A 14,592-nucleotide genomic window follows, 5' to 3' on the forward strand; every position below is an offset into this window, starting at 1 on the left:
TATTTACCTCGAGGATAAAAGTATCACATGCACTGGTTCTATTTTTGATTTATAAAACACTGGCAACTTTAAATGTGTACTATTGTTTCAAATCATCACTGGAGCCAAACAGCGCCACCAGCTGGTCTTCATACTGGGAGATGTTTCTCTTCATGATGTCAATGCAGGGACCCAGCAAACGCTCAAAAGCCTGGATGTCAATTACTGGAAGAAAAAAAAAAAACACATTTTGATTCATGTCACAGACATTTTTGCGTTTTACATGGTACATGTGTGTCAGGCTGCTGCATCATTCTTCCCACAGTCATGTTTGGAAAAAGTACGTTTTCACAGATCTCAAACCGTCACACACTGAAAACTCACTGTTTCCACAGGCATGGAGTAGTAAGTATATAGCAACCAGGTGCTGCTAAGCACACCATATCAGCGCAAGCGCCTCATATCAACTATCAAGCATGGTGGTGGAAGGGCTTGTTTTTCAGCCACAGGGCCTGAGCACCTTGCAGTCATTCAGTTGACCATGAACTCGTCTGTATACCAAAGTATTGTAAAGTTGCTGTGATGGGACCTTAAGAGAGCTGTGCATAAATAAATGCCTGCTAAACTCAATTAACATTACCAACATCTGTGGGCATTTAATGTACCTAAACATTTGGTTTCTCCCACAGCGTAAACTGTTGCTGCACGAGGTTTGTTGGTGACCAGCGCCAGCTCCCCAAAGTACTGCCCTCTGGAGCAGCGAGCCACCTCCACTTCTGCGTTATCCTGCTGGCCCGCCTTTGTCTGCAATAAAGAAACTTGTCAGTCATTTCATACATCTGAGACATACAGTAAAACTTAAACATTATTAAAAAAATTAATTGATAAAATGGTTAATTAAGAGGTTTGGCAATAGTAGTGCGCTTACTTTGCTTTTTATCATAATCTTCACTTCTCCTGTTTCCACAATGTAGAAACACTCAGCTTTGTCACCCTGCAAAAAGAAAAAGCAGCAGAAAAGACTAAGTTTAACCAAAGTGTTCTTAATATATAAACTTGAATCTTAAAACAAACCAAGATAAAGCAGGCTTATACCTGTGTAATTATGCGGTCTCCATCTTTGAATGCTCGAGCTCCCAGAACATCAACAATCTTCATTCTCTCAGAAACCTAAAACGAAGCAGGTGAAATAAACGTCGAATAAAAGGTGGCTATGTTCTTATATCCTGTTGTCTTTTTTAAATGCCGTGTGTGTGTCGGCAAACCTCAAGAGACTTCAGAAGAGGAACGCATTCAATGAAGGCCTCATACATCCTTCTCTTCTTTGCATTATTTTTCACAATCAGTCTGTGAAATGTGGCTCGATCCTGAAAGGGAAGCAACCAAAGAACAACCTGTTTCACGCACTCTGTCACATACAGCACAATGCTACGGAGGATGAAGGTCATCTTCTTCTGTCAGACTCACCAGGCCCCACAGGGCTCCGTCCTGTGTCGCCACGATTGTGGCGGCTCGAGGCGTGTTGTACATGAGAGCCAGCTCTCCAAAACTGCCCTTGTTGTCATACTTTCCAACACAAATGCTCACATCGTCCTTCTGTACAAAAATATCGTAGACACCTCTGGAAGTGATTGGATAGAGAGAGAGAGAGAAAGAGAGGGAGCAGATGTGAATTGCAAGTCCTCTTTACATACTAGTTAATTATGGAGTTCCACAAGGTTCTGTACTAGGACCAATTCTGTTTACATTATGCATATATTATACATTAGGTACTATCATTAGAAGGCATAGCATACATGTTGAATAATCAGGCCCTATCTTATCTTAAAGACCTCATAGTACCGTATCACATCATTCAAGTGCTTCACTCTCAGACTGTTGACTTACTTGTGGTTCCTATGATATTTAAAAGACGAATGGGAGGCAGAGGCTTCAGCTTTCGCACCCCTCTTCTGTGGAACCAGCTCCCAGTTTGGATTCAGGATTAATCTAATTACTACTAATCTGTGGCTCTCTTCCACAGTGTCTTTTATCCTCTCTTCCTCCCCTCAACCCCAACTGGTTAAAGTAGATGGCTGCCTGTCCCTGAGCCTGGTTCTGCCAGAGGTTTCTTCCTGTTAAAACTGAGTTTTTTCTTCCCACTGTTGCCAAGTGCTTGATGGTTGGGATTTTGTCTGTAATATTGTAAGTTCTTTACCTTATAAAATAAAGTTCTGTCTTGTGACTTGGCATTATAACCTAAATTAAATTGATTTGAGCAGGTTTAGTTTAAATATTGAAAAGAAGGTAAACCTCGCTCACTTCTCTATGACGTAGAAATTGTCCCCATCCTCTCCTTGGTCTATGATGTGATCCTGAGGTTTGACCAACACTTCAAACATGGCGTCTAAAACCTCAGAGAACTGCTCCTGGAGGAAAACATAGCGAGACAGGTTTCTTTTTATGAAACAAATTCTAAGAATGCATATTTAAAAAGGCATTTGAAGCTGATATAACATATATAAAAGTGGAGCTTAAGCTTAAATATAAGAACAGTTGAGAGAGGATGGTAAAGAACAGGCACAGTGTAGGATGTGAAGCCAAAATGATAGAGAGCAAAAGCCAAACTTGATTTGAAAGAACTGAAAAATGAAGCAGACTTTTGCATTTAAAAAAAATAAAATAAAGTCCCTTTGTCACCTACAGTAAGCCAGTAACATGACATTTAAAACCTGAGTGCTGTGGTCTGCAGCACTTTCTGGTCTTGGACATTGTTCCTGCAGGTCTCTGTCTGTGATCATCACAAGGGGAACCACATCTTCTTTTAAAACCTGATTTAAGCTGCTATACCTGCTCTAATGTCTTGAACAGTAAAATGTCTCTGCATGCGTCCTGAAGCCGGCGACGCTGCTCGTCTGTTTTGGGATTCACAACCCGTGGCTCTGTGTCATCGTCCTCATCATCATCTGGGTTGTACGCCTCTGCACAAACTGCAGCGAGACAAACAAATGAACAAAGTGGAGTCATGTAGCCACATTGACTCACGCTGTTCCACTTACTGACCTGCAGTTCTGCGATTGGTTTTTCCAGAGGGGCGCTCTGCAGAGAGAGAGAGGTCAGAGCGTTACACTGAGTGTTTTTAAAGCCAGGGCTTAGCACACTTCACTGTAACAGCTCCAGAAGTGCTCGTAACAGTGTTAATAGTGAGATACTCACTAATGGGGACCGGTTCCTCCTCCTCCTCCTCCTCCTCTTCCTCATGTTTGTTGGGTTCATCTGTGTCTGATTCAAAAGTGACTTCTTTCTGCACAGACTCAGTGTTGGGTTTCTTGGCTTGCTGGTCATTTCTTTGGCTCTCCAGAATACGTGTGAAATGCTGCACGGCAAACTCGGCCAAGTTGGGAGGCCTGCGACGAAGCACTTCCACCGTGTATCCCTGCAGCAGCTCTTTCAAACCAGCTGGTATCTCTACAGTGCTCATCATTCAGGTTCAAAGGTCAGGAGCTTTAATGGAGGGAAAAAAAAGTCTATAAGAGCTTCTTTTCCATTAACCTCAGTTTACGATGGCAGGAATAACAAAATGCAGCAATCAGCATGTGATAAACACACTTTCTGTCTGAAGCATCATCACTGGAGCATAGTGACTCCTCCTCCTCCTCTCCCAGTCTGCCCTGTATTGATTCTTTTATTTAGCACAGCCTGTCGGAAAGTATTGACCAGGTCTTTTCACATCACATGTAATTAAAGACTGTCCACTGGATCAAGCCTCAGAGCACGATGATCTGGCAAAGAAACAACACATACAGAGTGATTTTAACCGTTTATCCTGGAAGTCAGGCTGGTGTTCACGTCCAAATGTCTTCATTTATATTCATAAATATATAGCACAGTTATGAAAAACGCAGTACTTCGCTGGAAAATAAAAAGTAACTATCACAGTACAAAATAACTTCAATGCAAGTGTCCTCACACACACTGATTAGCCTTTTGTGCTCCTCTGCTCCCCGGGTGATGGGGCTGGGGTGTTTGTGGGGGGGTGGAGGTTGATATCTGATCTTCTGAGGATCTTGTGATCTTCTGCTCCTGTCCTCCTTTTACAACACTGACTATTGTATTCTACAAGATACATGATTCTGATCTTCTGATGATCTTATGATCTTCCTCTTCCTGTCCTCATTTTGTATCACGGTACAAACATAAAACCCTGTTATGGTACAAAATGGTTTTGGTAATATAACTCAAACAAAGGGGAACTTTTTGCATGCATAACTTAAATGGATGAAGGAAGAAGGGAAACTCGAATTTAGAGTTACACTGAGTTTATTTTTGGGAAAAACTGCCTGAGGTTTTTATTTTTATTCCAACCTCTTAAAGGGACTCTGCAGCTGCTGAAGACGATTAAGGGAAATCATTGTTTAAATTTCGATCTGGCACTTTGTGCAGCCATTTCTGGCTCAAGGAGTTTCTACTCCAGGAAGAAATACACTTTAAGTTGACGACTGTGATTGTGGGTGTGCATGTCGCAAAAGTCAAAGCTGATATGATTTCAGACGGTGAATCTTACACGTAAAGCAGCAGGTACTGCAAAGAAAAACCTCCAATTTGTTTCAATGATTATAAGTAATTTATATTTGTGCTTTGCTTTTGTTGTAGTTGAAGCAGCACCATGTTTGTTAAAGCAAAATTATGAAAAGCAGGCAAACACTTTTTCATACACTGGAGTCTCCCTGCTTTTGAGATTAAGCTTAAACTTCTCTTTGTCACACTTCTGGCTCCATCAGGTGACCCTAAACCTGCCTTTAGTTATTCTGCTAAGGCTGCTCGAACTCTTCTGCCCCCGTCCTTGTGTTTAAATGTTAATGCACACAACTATTTATTGTATCATTATCTCTTCTAAGAAAAAGACAACTTTTAGGTATAAATGAGACAAAAAATGATTTGTATGCATTTATGTATTTTAAGGACATAAAAGTTGCCCCATCCCAGTATGGTTTCCTTTGTCTCGAAAACTCAAAAACCCAAAAATCCAAAATATCAAAACTGCTTATTTAGGATTATTTGAAATTGATGATATGCTGCCAGCCTGAATAAGGACATGCAGACAGGAGGAGAGCAGTTGGGGCTTTTCCATCATCTCCAACTACAGTAATCACACACTGAACTGGTAAAAACTGGGAAAGAAAATGGAGACATGACAGAAAAAACAACAACAAAAAAACAGCGGGAATTTTTTTGTTGTTTATGGATTCTGATTTATTTATTTATTTTTACAGATGTTGCCATTCATGTGCTGTTCGATCACAGCCATTATGCCTATTCCTATAATTTCACATTAGTCAGACAGAAAGTGAAGGTTGTGTTTTCGATCACTGAGTGAAGCGTGACCGTACAGGATGCAGACAGTTCAGAGGTGTGTGTTGCTGAGAGCCCGGCACACAAAGCACGAGAGAATGCACCTTTTCCCTGATACGTCCACCAGCTTGCAGATAAAAGGTAAGGCACATGTTCACTTCACTCCATTTTTTTAAAATATAAAAACTCAATTAAAAAAAAATAAGTAAAACAAAAGGAGTGAGAACATTCGACTGTGAGTGTGTGTGTTGTGTGTGTGTTGGCATGGTTACAGCCAGGCCATCACAACATTTTCCAATCGACTCTCAGCAGGTCTGAACCATCCACGTGTTGCACACTTTACCAAAATGTTTCAGAAACAATCAAAAAGTTAGAAATTCTTTAAAATCTCTTCAGATCCGTGCGTGCGTTTCCCAGGGATCACAAACGAGGTGACGCCGAGCCTCCGTCACAGGTTTGGTGCCAACCAGTTCAGGAACTTCATTGCGAGCTCAAATCCTAAGAAACAAGCCTGGTAACAAAAAGACGAGAAACAAAAACTGTTTAGTCTACGAAGCGGGGAGGAAGTAAAGCTCACCACAGATACGCAGAAATAATCAGCTGGCTTTTATTTGTGTTATTTTTATGTGGAACAGTGAGGCTCGCTGTGCTTCCCCTGTTGAAATTAACACCAGACGCTTACTGTGTACTTTAAAGTGGTGTCACTTTTTTAGCAGTCATCTGCATGTAAGCCGATACTTGTTAGCATTGGAAAATGTGAAGGAGGGTGTAAACTTTAACTCTATTTTCATAACTTTTACAACTTTTCCTGCTGATAAGGACCTCCCCAAAGGCTATTCATACTACAAGTAAGTTGTATCCAGACTTATTTTTTCCATGTATGAGATAAAATGTGCCAATTAATCATCTTTAAAGATGCCAGTAGGCAGATATTTTGCAGATTTGCTGTTTTGGAAATGAATACAGTGAATCTGGGCTTTGTTTATGGTCCAAGAGTTAAACAGTAAACTGTATTTAAAACGATGCAGTGGGCTCCCAGTGGACACATCTAGGCTATCAATTTCAAAATCCTTCGTCACCTTGTTCTTGAGTTATCACATTCACAATATTTTCAGAAAATTTGACCTCTGGCCTTGAAATTGAGGTCACTGAGATTCAAATTTGTTTATCGCAGTTATCGCATTATCAAACTTGGATGTCCTTGACAATACCCCATCAGCCTCTTACAGCTGAGGTAAAAACCAAATAAATAACAATAAAAAAAACGTGTTTATGAATGTGTATGAAGAATGAGGGATTTGCAGCAGATGTGCTTGTGTGCAGTTGTCCTGAAAAACGGCTCCACAGGGAGCCCGAACAGGAAAGGGAGCGATGGAGGAGTTCACCATGATTTACAAAGATCTAACAAGCTGCATGAGAAGCACAAACAGTGGCTGCAGTGAAAACTTCTCATTGCTTTGACTGCTTCAGCTTTTGCTTGCTGTCACTTCGCCTCTGCAGAAGGCTGAAGTGCACAAACGGCACAAACAAGAGTAGCACGCACAAACTGGCTGTTCCACATTTTTTCAAATCACTTTATTTCCATTCCAGTGAAATTTATCTCTTTTTGCATCGATCATGCCTGAAGGATAAGTGAAGCAGACTCACCGCGTTTGCAGGGAAAGCTCGAAGCATGACAGCGTTGAAGCCCTTATACAGAGAGGCCACGCCCTCCTCTCTGATCAGCTCCCGCAGGACATCACGGAAACCATTGGGATACTTCCCTTCAGGAGCTGAGAGAAAGACACTTTATTAACTTGGTCACACACAATGTTTTAAAAGACAAAGCTGGTTATACCAGGAGGAGGTCAGGGAGCGGACAGAGAAACAGGACTCATCTTCAGTTTTTCTGACTGATGGAAAAATCAGCTTCAAACTTTCCACAGGTTACAGAGCATCCTTTCATTTAGCATGAATGTAATTTTTTTTTTTTTTTTTTTTTTTTTTTTTTAAAATCACTGAACAAAATTAAACTGAAGGTGATCTTAAAATACAAAAAGTGCAAAAATCTTCAAATATAAATCAGCAGAATTGAAAAAAACTCCAGGATCTGCAACACTAAACCAGGATGGATACTGATCACAAACATCAACCTGTCTGGAAACGAGACTTGAGTACGTCGGGGGGAATAGCGACAGCCCAGTTACAGATGCCGGCCATCCCTCCTGCAAACAGCACGCTGGGAATACTGAGCTCGTTATGGCTGCGAAGACAAGAGGACAAGTCCAAGTGCTCAGACGGCCTGTTTTATATAAACACACAGCTGCAAATGCTGCAGGGCAGAGCAAATATGAACCTTTTTCCTGCAGGTGTCAGGAGATTCTTCAACCACTCATAAGACATGAAGTACATCCCACTGGCTGGAACATCTGAGTTACAAAACAAACACACACACACACACACACACACACACACACACACACACACACACACACACACACACACACACACACACACACACACACACACACACACACACACACACACACACATATACAGAAAAAGACACACACACACACTGTTTGAACTTCATAATTTTCCACTTTAACACCCCAAACAACTTAAATATGACTACTTTACCCAATAATATATAATTAAATGGATTAAAGTCATAATTACTTTAATTTAAAGATCAAGTGTTTGACATTTTCTGAAAGCCTGTAAGAGCAGTTTAACCCTTTCCTTCAGTTTTGAGCCCTCAGATGTGGTTTGACCAAAACTAGAAGAGATCTCGGGTTTTTTGGAGGGTAGCCCTAGTTAGCCGTTCAGGCAGAGATCGCCCTGTGATGGTTTTCATCTTTACACATCAAAGACATGATGATAATCAGAATGAGTTTCACTGAACTTGAATACAGAAGTAACTTGGTTTTTTTTTTAAATTCCACGTACTCGGGTGTGCTGGTTTGTTCTTCCTCATGAAAACGTGGTGCCTGTGTCACTCACGGCGAGACTCAGCTGCTGAGAGTTTCGTGTGAGTTAGCAGCTAACGTGGCCTCGAGCTGCTTCTCCGCATGCTCCAGAAGTATCTCACGAATAGAGTGTTGGCATTCAAACGCGACCCATCTAAACACTGTCGCAGACCAACACCCAGCAGGACAATGCGCTTCACCACACCATAAACAAAGCACAACAGAGAGCCCAAATCCTGCAAACCGCCTAGACCACAACCCCATCAAGGATCCGTGGGCCGCACCCAAACAATCCTGCCCCACAGATACCCCACCCCTCAACCCACAGGACCCGAAGCATCAAAGGCCTACGCCTCAGTGGAAGACACCACGGGACACCCCCACCTCATTTATACTTTTATTTCGTTTTACATTATTGTAATCTTTCTGATACGTTTTTACCTTATTGTGCTATAGAATCTTGTGTCTACCAGTAAAAAGATCTAGTTTTTTTTTCGCCAAGTGAAAAACTTACCAACTCAAACTGATTTTTTTTTTGAGTGGCATCCACATGAACTCTTTACCCCAGGAAAGCTTATATATAGAAAACCTTGAAGCTCTTTTCTGAACTAGCGCTTTCCGTCATGTTTCAGGCTTGCTCTTAGAACAAAATGACTGGATTTGCATCAGAAGTTTAAGCAGCTATCCTTAAAAATATATATATTTAGCTTTTACTTAACTGGATTTGGATGGATGGATTTGTATTTGGATGTATGTGCTACTAATTTATGCATCTTATGATTGTCCTGTTGTCCTTCTTGGCCAGAACGCTCTCCTAAATCTCAAAAGTTTTACATTAAAAAAAAAAAAAAAAGGAAAAAATGAGTTTCATACCATTCTTCTTATGTTATCCATTTATACTTTTTCATCGGCTCTAGCAGAGGAATCTCCCAACTTTGGGATAAATAAAGTCGATCTGATCTTACACAGTACTGGGAAGGTGGTTTTAATGTTGTGTGGATGAGTGGATAGATGCACACAGTGTGACAGAACAACTAAAGCAACTTTGTTCTTGCTGGCAAAGCGAAAACATCAATTTCACTCATTCTATGTCATGTGGTAGGAGTTTTTCTGATGGTGGTGCTGGTCATGAACCAAACACTGCAACAATGTGGCAGCAAAAACAGCGACATTAACAATGGAGGACTTAAAATAGCTTTAAAAACATCTTGGGAAAGGTTACATGAGCATGTTTGTCAGGCCTCCAGGGGTTTGGTTAGTAAAACTAAATGTAAGCAGAAACTTTGTGAAGACATGACATGAAGTGTTAATATTTGATCTACTAAGAAATGAAGAGCAAATAATGAATATTTAAGTAAAGCAGCACCTCTCATGAGGGTCAGAGCGGTGCCTTTGTAGACTCCCCTGATTCCAGACTCTCTGTACAGCTGTTTGACGCAGTCCATGGGTCCTGCATACTTCACCTCCCCCGTGGATGCCTGAATCTGCAAACACACACGCATAATTTTACACTTACTGAAGATTTGTTCCAAATAATAACTTCTAACCTTTGACAGGAGGGGCTGAAAGAAATACTAGGTGTTTTTCCACACGTCGAATCAACTACTCAGGTAACAAAGTGAGAGCAATCAGATGCATGTTTAACCTCTGACCTGTAGGAGACATTTGATGCGCTCTCCAGGAGCCATGATGGCTGTGGTGAACACGCCAGACAACATCCCAGCAGCAAACAGCTGTGGATACCTGGAGGAGACAAGAGAACGGGGCTGATATACTCTCAGAAATCGACCACAGAGCGTCTGACAGGATCAAGCCAAACTGTCGCCACCCGTGACAAAGCAATGACCTACGTAAGAATATCATCGGGAGTTCTCTGTTGCAGTTTCTTTCCCAGCCCAAACCCAAAGAAACAGACAGCAAACATGGGCGTGACTCCGATTATGGGGGCTGCCATTCCTTTATAGAGTCCTTTAATACCCTGTAAAGGAAGACGACGAGGAGGAAACATCAGTTTGAGGACTCAAAAACAATATTTTAGTTAATAAATGCCAGAGTTTGCATCAGTGTGCATGCTCACCTCTTTGGCTAAAGTTTTTTTAAAACAGTCTATGGTTCCAGCATACAGGAGGCTCTCGCCAGGTTTGGGTTTTGGTTGAGTTTGTAAACGCACCTGAGAGAGAGGGAGCGAGAAAAGGATGTGAAGTGTGCAAATAACCTGAGGTTTCCATGGAAACGTGCTCTTTTCTTCTTCTCATGGACTGCGTGCATGATTTAATCCAAACACGGCCACCAGATACACAAAGTACACAACAGATTTACATGTAGCTGGTCATTGACTGACTTTACACTTCTCATAGACCTTCTCCTTTAATGTCGTTTCTATCACCACAGTCGGGTGAACTTCGCTCATGTGTTAAGGTGTGCATCTGCTTTATTTATAAATATTTCTGTAGCCTCATTTGCAAATCTGAGCACTAGAAAGGACTTCTGTCTTACTCTGAACCTCCTTATACTGTCTGCTCAGGAGCATGAGTGGAAGAAAAAGGTGGGAATCACAGAGTAACTATCAGTACGACACACTGTCCTAACAATGAAATCACTTGTGTAACACGTATCATGATCAGGGCGCACTTCAGAACCTGAAAAGATGATTAACAATCAAAAAAGTTTATTTTTCTTAAAAAAAATCGATTCATTCATAGTAGTTTCACGTCATATTCTTCACCTGGCTGCCCCTGCAGCAGTGGCTGCAGTTTGACACTGTGCACTCAGCTGGAACAGCGCCCTCTAGTGAAAAAGCCCTGCCTAACTTCAAATCGGATTATTTTAGCTATTTAAAAAGGGTCTGATTAGACTTATCCTTTAACTAAAGGCATTTAACACTAAACACCACCAAACCCCAGGTAACTTAGATGTGCTGGTTTACTATCATGATGGTAACAGGAGCTGAAATATTAAAATTGCCTGGTTTACTTTAAAAGGAACTGATGAGGAAGCTGAAAGCTCAGTTGGGTTTCGTTTTAGAAAAAAAGCAGCGGCTCTGGTTTAGCAGCAGGTTTGACCAGTTTTTGAATATGCAAATGTAATCTGCATGCACGCTGCTGCCAGAGCTCTGCTGGGTATCACAATCTCAGGACTTGGATTTAACACTGGAGACAGTTTCAGATCCCATCACTCTATCCTGTACGGGGAGGTCGGGTGGACGCCATCCTGAGAGAAACCCCCCCAAAACAACTCCAGTGTCTCCTGTTTACAAAACCATTCGTAATAATCTAAGATGCCATTTATCAAGTGAAACAAGTGAAACCCTGCCTTTGACCTGCCTTTCTACAGAACAGGGAACATGGACCTCATAGTTGGAAGAGACTTCAGAATAGGGCTGTTCGAGATAACGATATATATCGGATGACGATATAAAAACATCTATCGTTTCATTTTACGCTATCGTTTGTTTCGTGGTGTCGCAAAATAAACTGTTTACGGCAATATTTTTTCATTGTTTTGATGGTCACTGTAGTGGCTATATTAATTTCTTAAGGTTCTCTCTTTCTCTTATATTTTATATAACCACACTACAGACGGACAAGCGCCTGTTTTTATGCGTTGTGGTTAGCAACAACGACGGTAACAGCATCGCGTGTCCGCTTGTTTATGTTCCACATAAACCTTTCACAATAAAGCTCAAGATCCTGTTGAGACTTTTCAAAAATAAACTGAATCACGTGAAAGAGCAGATTATTTACAGCCGCCAGGTGCTAAAAAATAAACCTTAGACTCAAACGTTAGAACAGGCTTTTCCCCGCAGCGCGCCGTGTAATAAATACTCACAAAGAAAACGGCGGCTGTTACAACTTATGTCTAAAAATGTATAGTTTCATGCATCTGATAAAACACTCGACTCCAGCTACATGACGCGCAGCTGGAAACACTTCCCGCAAGTCGAGCTGCCCGAGATTCACAGAATTTACAGAAAATGTTACATTTTTGTGATTTATATCGTTATCGGACGATAGAATTCTTATATCGGGATATGAGATTTTGGTCATATCGCACAGCCCTACTTCAGAAGGTTATTGGCAAATACGTCACCTTCTGCGCGGTGACGGTATATATAATGAAAGGTTTTGCTTTTTAGTGATTGGTTATTTTCATATCTTTACAGAAAGAGGTTATGTGAATAAGTCTAATTTGTATATTTGTGGCTCTCCTTGACTGCTTGTCAAATTATGCTTGGGCAAGAAGCCTGAGTTACCCCTGAGGGCTCCATCTCAGTCTGTGTGTGATTGTTTGGTAAAAACACTTGGGACAGGGTAGTGCTGTGGTGTGCACTCTTGAACAAGAGGGGGTGTGGGTCTTTTCTATGCAGAGCTTGTGTGTTTTTCCTCCCCAAAACATGCATGTTTGGTTACTGAGATACTCTAAACTGCCCATAGGTGTGAATGTGTTACCCCTGCAACACCCTTCTCTGCCTGCGACAGTGAACGCCTCCAAGCCAAACATGTGAAGCTACCTGCTGTGACGGCCCCTCATGAATAAAGGAGCAGCCAAAAATAGCATGTTGGAGTAGAAAGGAACTTCCCTAAGGACCCATTTTACCTGAAAACATGTATTTTATGAAATAGATGATGTACACCCAAAATATTTACAGCATAACAGAGGACATGCAATGGGTGGAATTTTTTTCTATACACTTTACATACAGGCTGTTTCCACTGAATTTAAATGCAAGTTTAGGGCAGTTTGAGATTTTTCATTCAGATCAGAATCTGAATGTTAGATATGTACGCATTACTTTTGTCGATTTTAACTGATAATCCATTTTGTAATGTAGCGCACTCCCATTTATATAGCGCTTTTCTAGTCTTTAGACTACAAGTCACATGTTAACATAACCTTGTTCTATACACTTTAAGCAATTTATCTACTTCCCCTCCATGGCCAGTGCAGAATCACTAATTAACCTAACATGCATGTCTTCAGGAGCTGAGCTCTTGGAGGAAATTCCACACAGCCGGGCTTCAAACCCAGCACCTTCACCTACTGTGATGTGACAGCAATACCGTTGCAGGAACCACTTATCCAATTAAAGGCTGCGGGAGTGTTTCTGCAGCTCAGAGACCTTTGACCCACTTTCAGGCTGTGAAGTGACTCAGCTCACCTGGAAGCATGCAGGTGGGCTGTCACTGATTTATGGACATGTTCACGGTTCGCACGCGACATCAGCCCATCATACGAGCTAAAGCTTTATTTATGACGTAGCTTACACCAAAACTTTAACCCTCCACCACCGTGCTGACAGGTGCTATGTGGTGTTTGTGCCTTGTTTGTAACATGGTGTGGTGCATTATGGCCAAACACCACAGGACTTTGTTTCAGCAGTCTTTGCAAGGATAAGCCATGATGTCATATCCTTTTAGACAGAATAGACTTTCTCCTGACAACATTTCCAAACAAGCCAAACTTGTTTGGTGTCTTTTGTACTGTCATGAATTTTACACGTTTTCATGCTAGCTGAGACCTGTAAGTCTGAGATGTAGCACTTGTTTTTTTCCACATTTGAATAGCTTCAACACATCATGAAGTAGTGACACTTTTAAGTGTTGTGAGTAACAAATACCCCAGTATTTAGCCACAGTGTGCAGACAAGGAATCACAACAAAACACCAGATGCAGATGTATCACGCCATGCCTTCATGCAGGCTGAAACTGGACAGCACACAGGCAAGATTGAATTATCAGCAGTATTGATCTGATCTTGAGTGTCTGACGCAGTGACAGCCCTCCTGCATGCATCCAGGTGAGCAGAGTCACTTCACAGCCTGAAAGTGGGTCAAAGGTAATCTCTGAGCTGCAGAAACACTCACACTGAACTCACGGTTGTGTTTCACTAACACCCCCGAGGCCTGCACAAAGTGTCCCATACACCTCACACCCTTGCTGTGTGTCTAATACATGCACGGCACGGTGGCAAATAAACCCACGCAGCTGTTTATTGTTTACTTTGATCGTGTCCAGTGGGTGTCCGGCGAAGACCAGGCAAACCCCTCCAAAGCCTCCAGCGAAGAAGTTCTTCAGCGGGCTGATCGGCTGCGGCTGCTTGGACATGTTTACAGTCTGCAGGAAGGAAAGCGGAATGAATGAAGCGCAGAGGAAACACAGAGGTGCCGGAGCCAGCCGCTAACACCTCACCTGCTCGGGCTTTCCTAAGGGAGAGAGACGGATATCTGCGAGAGCTGAAGCCGCTCCGGTCTGCTGGACCTTTGACCCACTTTACCCGGACCGATCTGACTGCAACACCCCTGCACTCCTGTGCGTTTCTGTTTGTTGTCCGGCG

General features: G+C 41.9%; 2 protein-coding genes across 2 annotated transcripts; both read right to left on the reverse strand.

The window, feature by feature from the left end:
* Nucleotides 1-6: 6 nt before the first annotated feature.
* On the reverse strand, nucleotides 7-5,032 carry prkar2ab (protein kinase, cAMP-dependent, regulatory, type II, alpha, B). The gene is made up of 11 exons (XM_084928498.1): nucleotides 3,568-5,032; nucleotides 3,175-3,462; nucleotides 3,022-3,057; nucleotides 2,809-2,948; nucleotides 2,281-2,387; nucleotides 1,447-1,600; nucleotides 1,245-1,346; nucleotides 1,075-1,149; nucleotides 908-973; nucleotides 645-783; nucleotides 7-204 (listed from the first exon to the last, which is right to left on the reverse strand). Exons 2-11 carry the CDS (start codon nucleotides 3,440-3,442, stop codon nucleotides 80-82), a joined length of 1,212 nt encoding a protein of 403 aa, XP_084784624.1. The 5' UTR covers nucleotides 3,443-3,462; nucleotides 3,568-5,032; the 3' UTR covers nucleotides 7-79.
* Nucleotides 5,033-5,221: 189 nt separating this feature from the next.
* slc25a20 (solute carrier family 25 member 20) lies at nucleotides 5,222-14,592 on the reverse strand. The gene is made up of 10 exons (XM_084928501.1): nucleotides 14,448-14,592; nucleotides 14,259-14,372; nucleotides 10,336-10,428; nucleotides 10,109-10,236; nucleotides 9,911-10,001; nucleotides 9,625-9,742; nucleotides 7,646-7,718; nucleotides 7,443-7,552; nucleotides 6,958-7,082; nucleotides 5,222-5,821 (listed from the first exon to the last, which is right to left on the reverse strand). The coding sequence occupies exons 2-10, from the start codon at nucleotides 14,361-14,363 to the stop codon at nucleotides 5,759-5,761; spliced, it is 906 nt and encodes a 301-aa protein (XP_084784627.1). The 5' UTR covers nucleotides 14,364-14,372; nucleotides 14,448-14,592; the 3' UTR covers nucleotides 5,222-5,758.

The sequence above is a fragment of the Perissodus microlepis genome, chromosome 5 (assembly GCF_051167445.1).
Source record: "Perissodus microlepis isolate ML-2025 ecotype Zambia chromosome 5, ASM5116744v1, whole genome shotgun sequence".
In the NCBI taxonomy this organism is placed as follows: Eukaryota; Metazoa; Chordata; class Actinopteri; order Cichliformes; family Cichlidae; genus Perissodus; species Perissodus microlepis.

Excerpts from the sequence above, each read along its gene's own strand:
- prkar2ab (XM_084928498.1), bottom strand. The coding sequence starts at position 3,442 with ATGATGAGCACTGTAGAGATACCAGCTGGTTTGAAAGAGCTGCTGCAG. Across the intron at positions 3,058-3,174 it reads GGAGGAACCGGTCCCCATTA|AGCGCCCCTCTGGAAAAACC; the intron begins GTGAGTATCTCA and ends CTCTCTCTGCAG. Across the intron at positions 2,388-2,808 it reads TGTTCAAGACATTAGAGCAG|GAGCAGTTCTCTGAGGTTTT; the intron begins GTATAGCAGCTT and ends GTTTTCCTCCAG.
- slc25a20 (XM_084928501.1), bottom strand. The coding sequence starts at position 14,363 with ATGTCCAAGCAGCCGCAGCCGATCAGCCCGCTGAAGAACTTCTTCGCT. Across the intron at positions 10,429-14,258 it reads ACCCACTGGACACGATCAAA|GTGCGTTTACAAACTCAACC; the intron begins GTAAACAATAAA and ends CCTCTCTCTCAG. Across the intron at positions 7,719-9,624 it reads CGCTCTGACCCTCATGAGAG|ATGTTCCAGCCAGTGGGATG; the intron begins GTGCTGCTTTAC and ends TTTGTAACTCAG.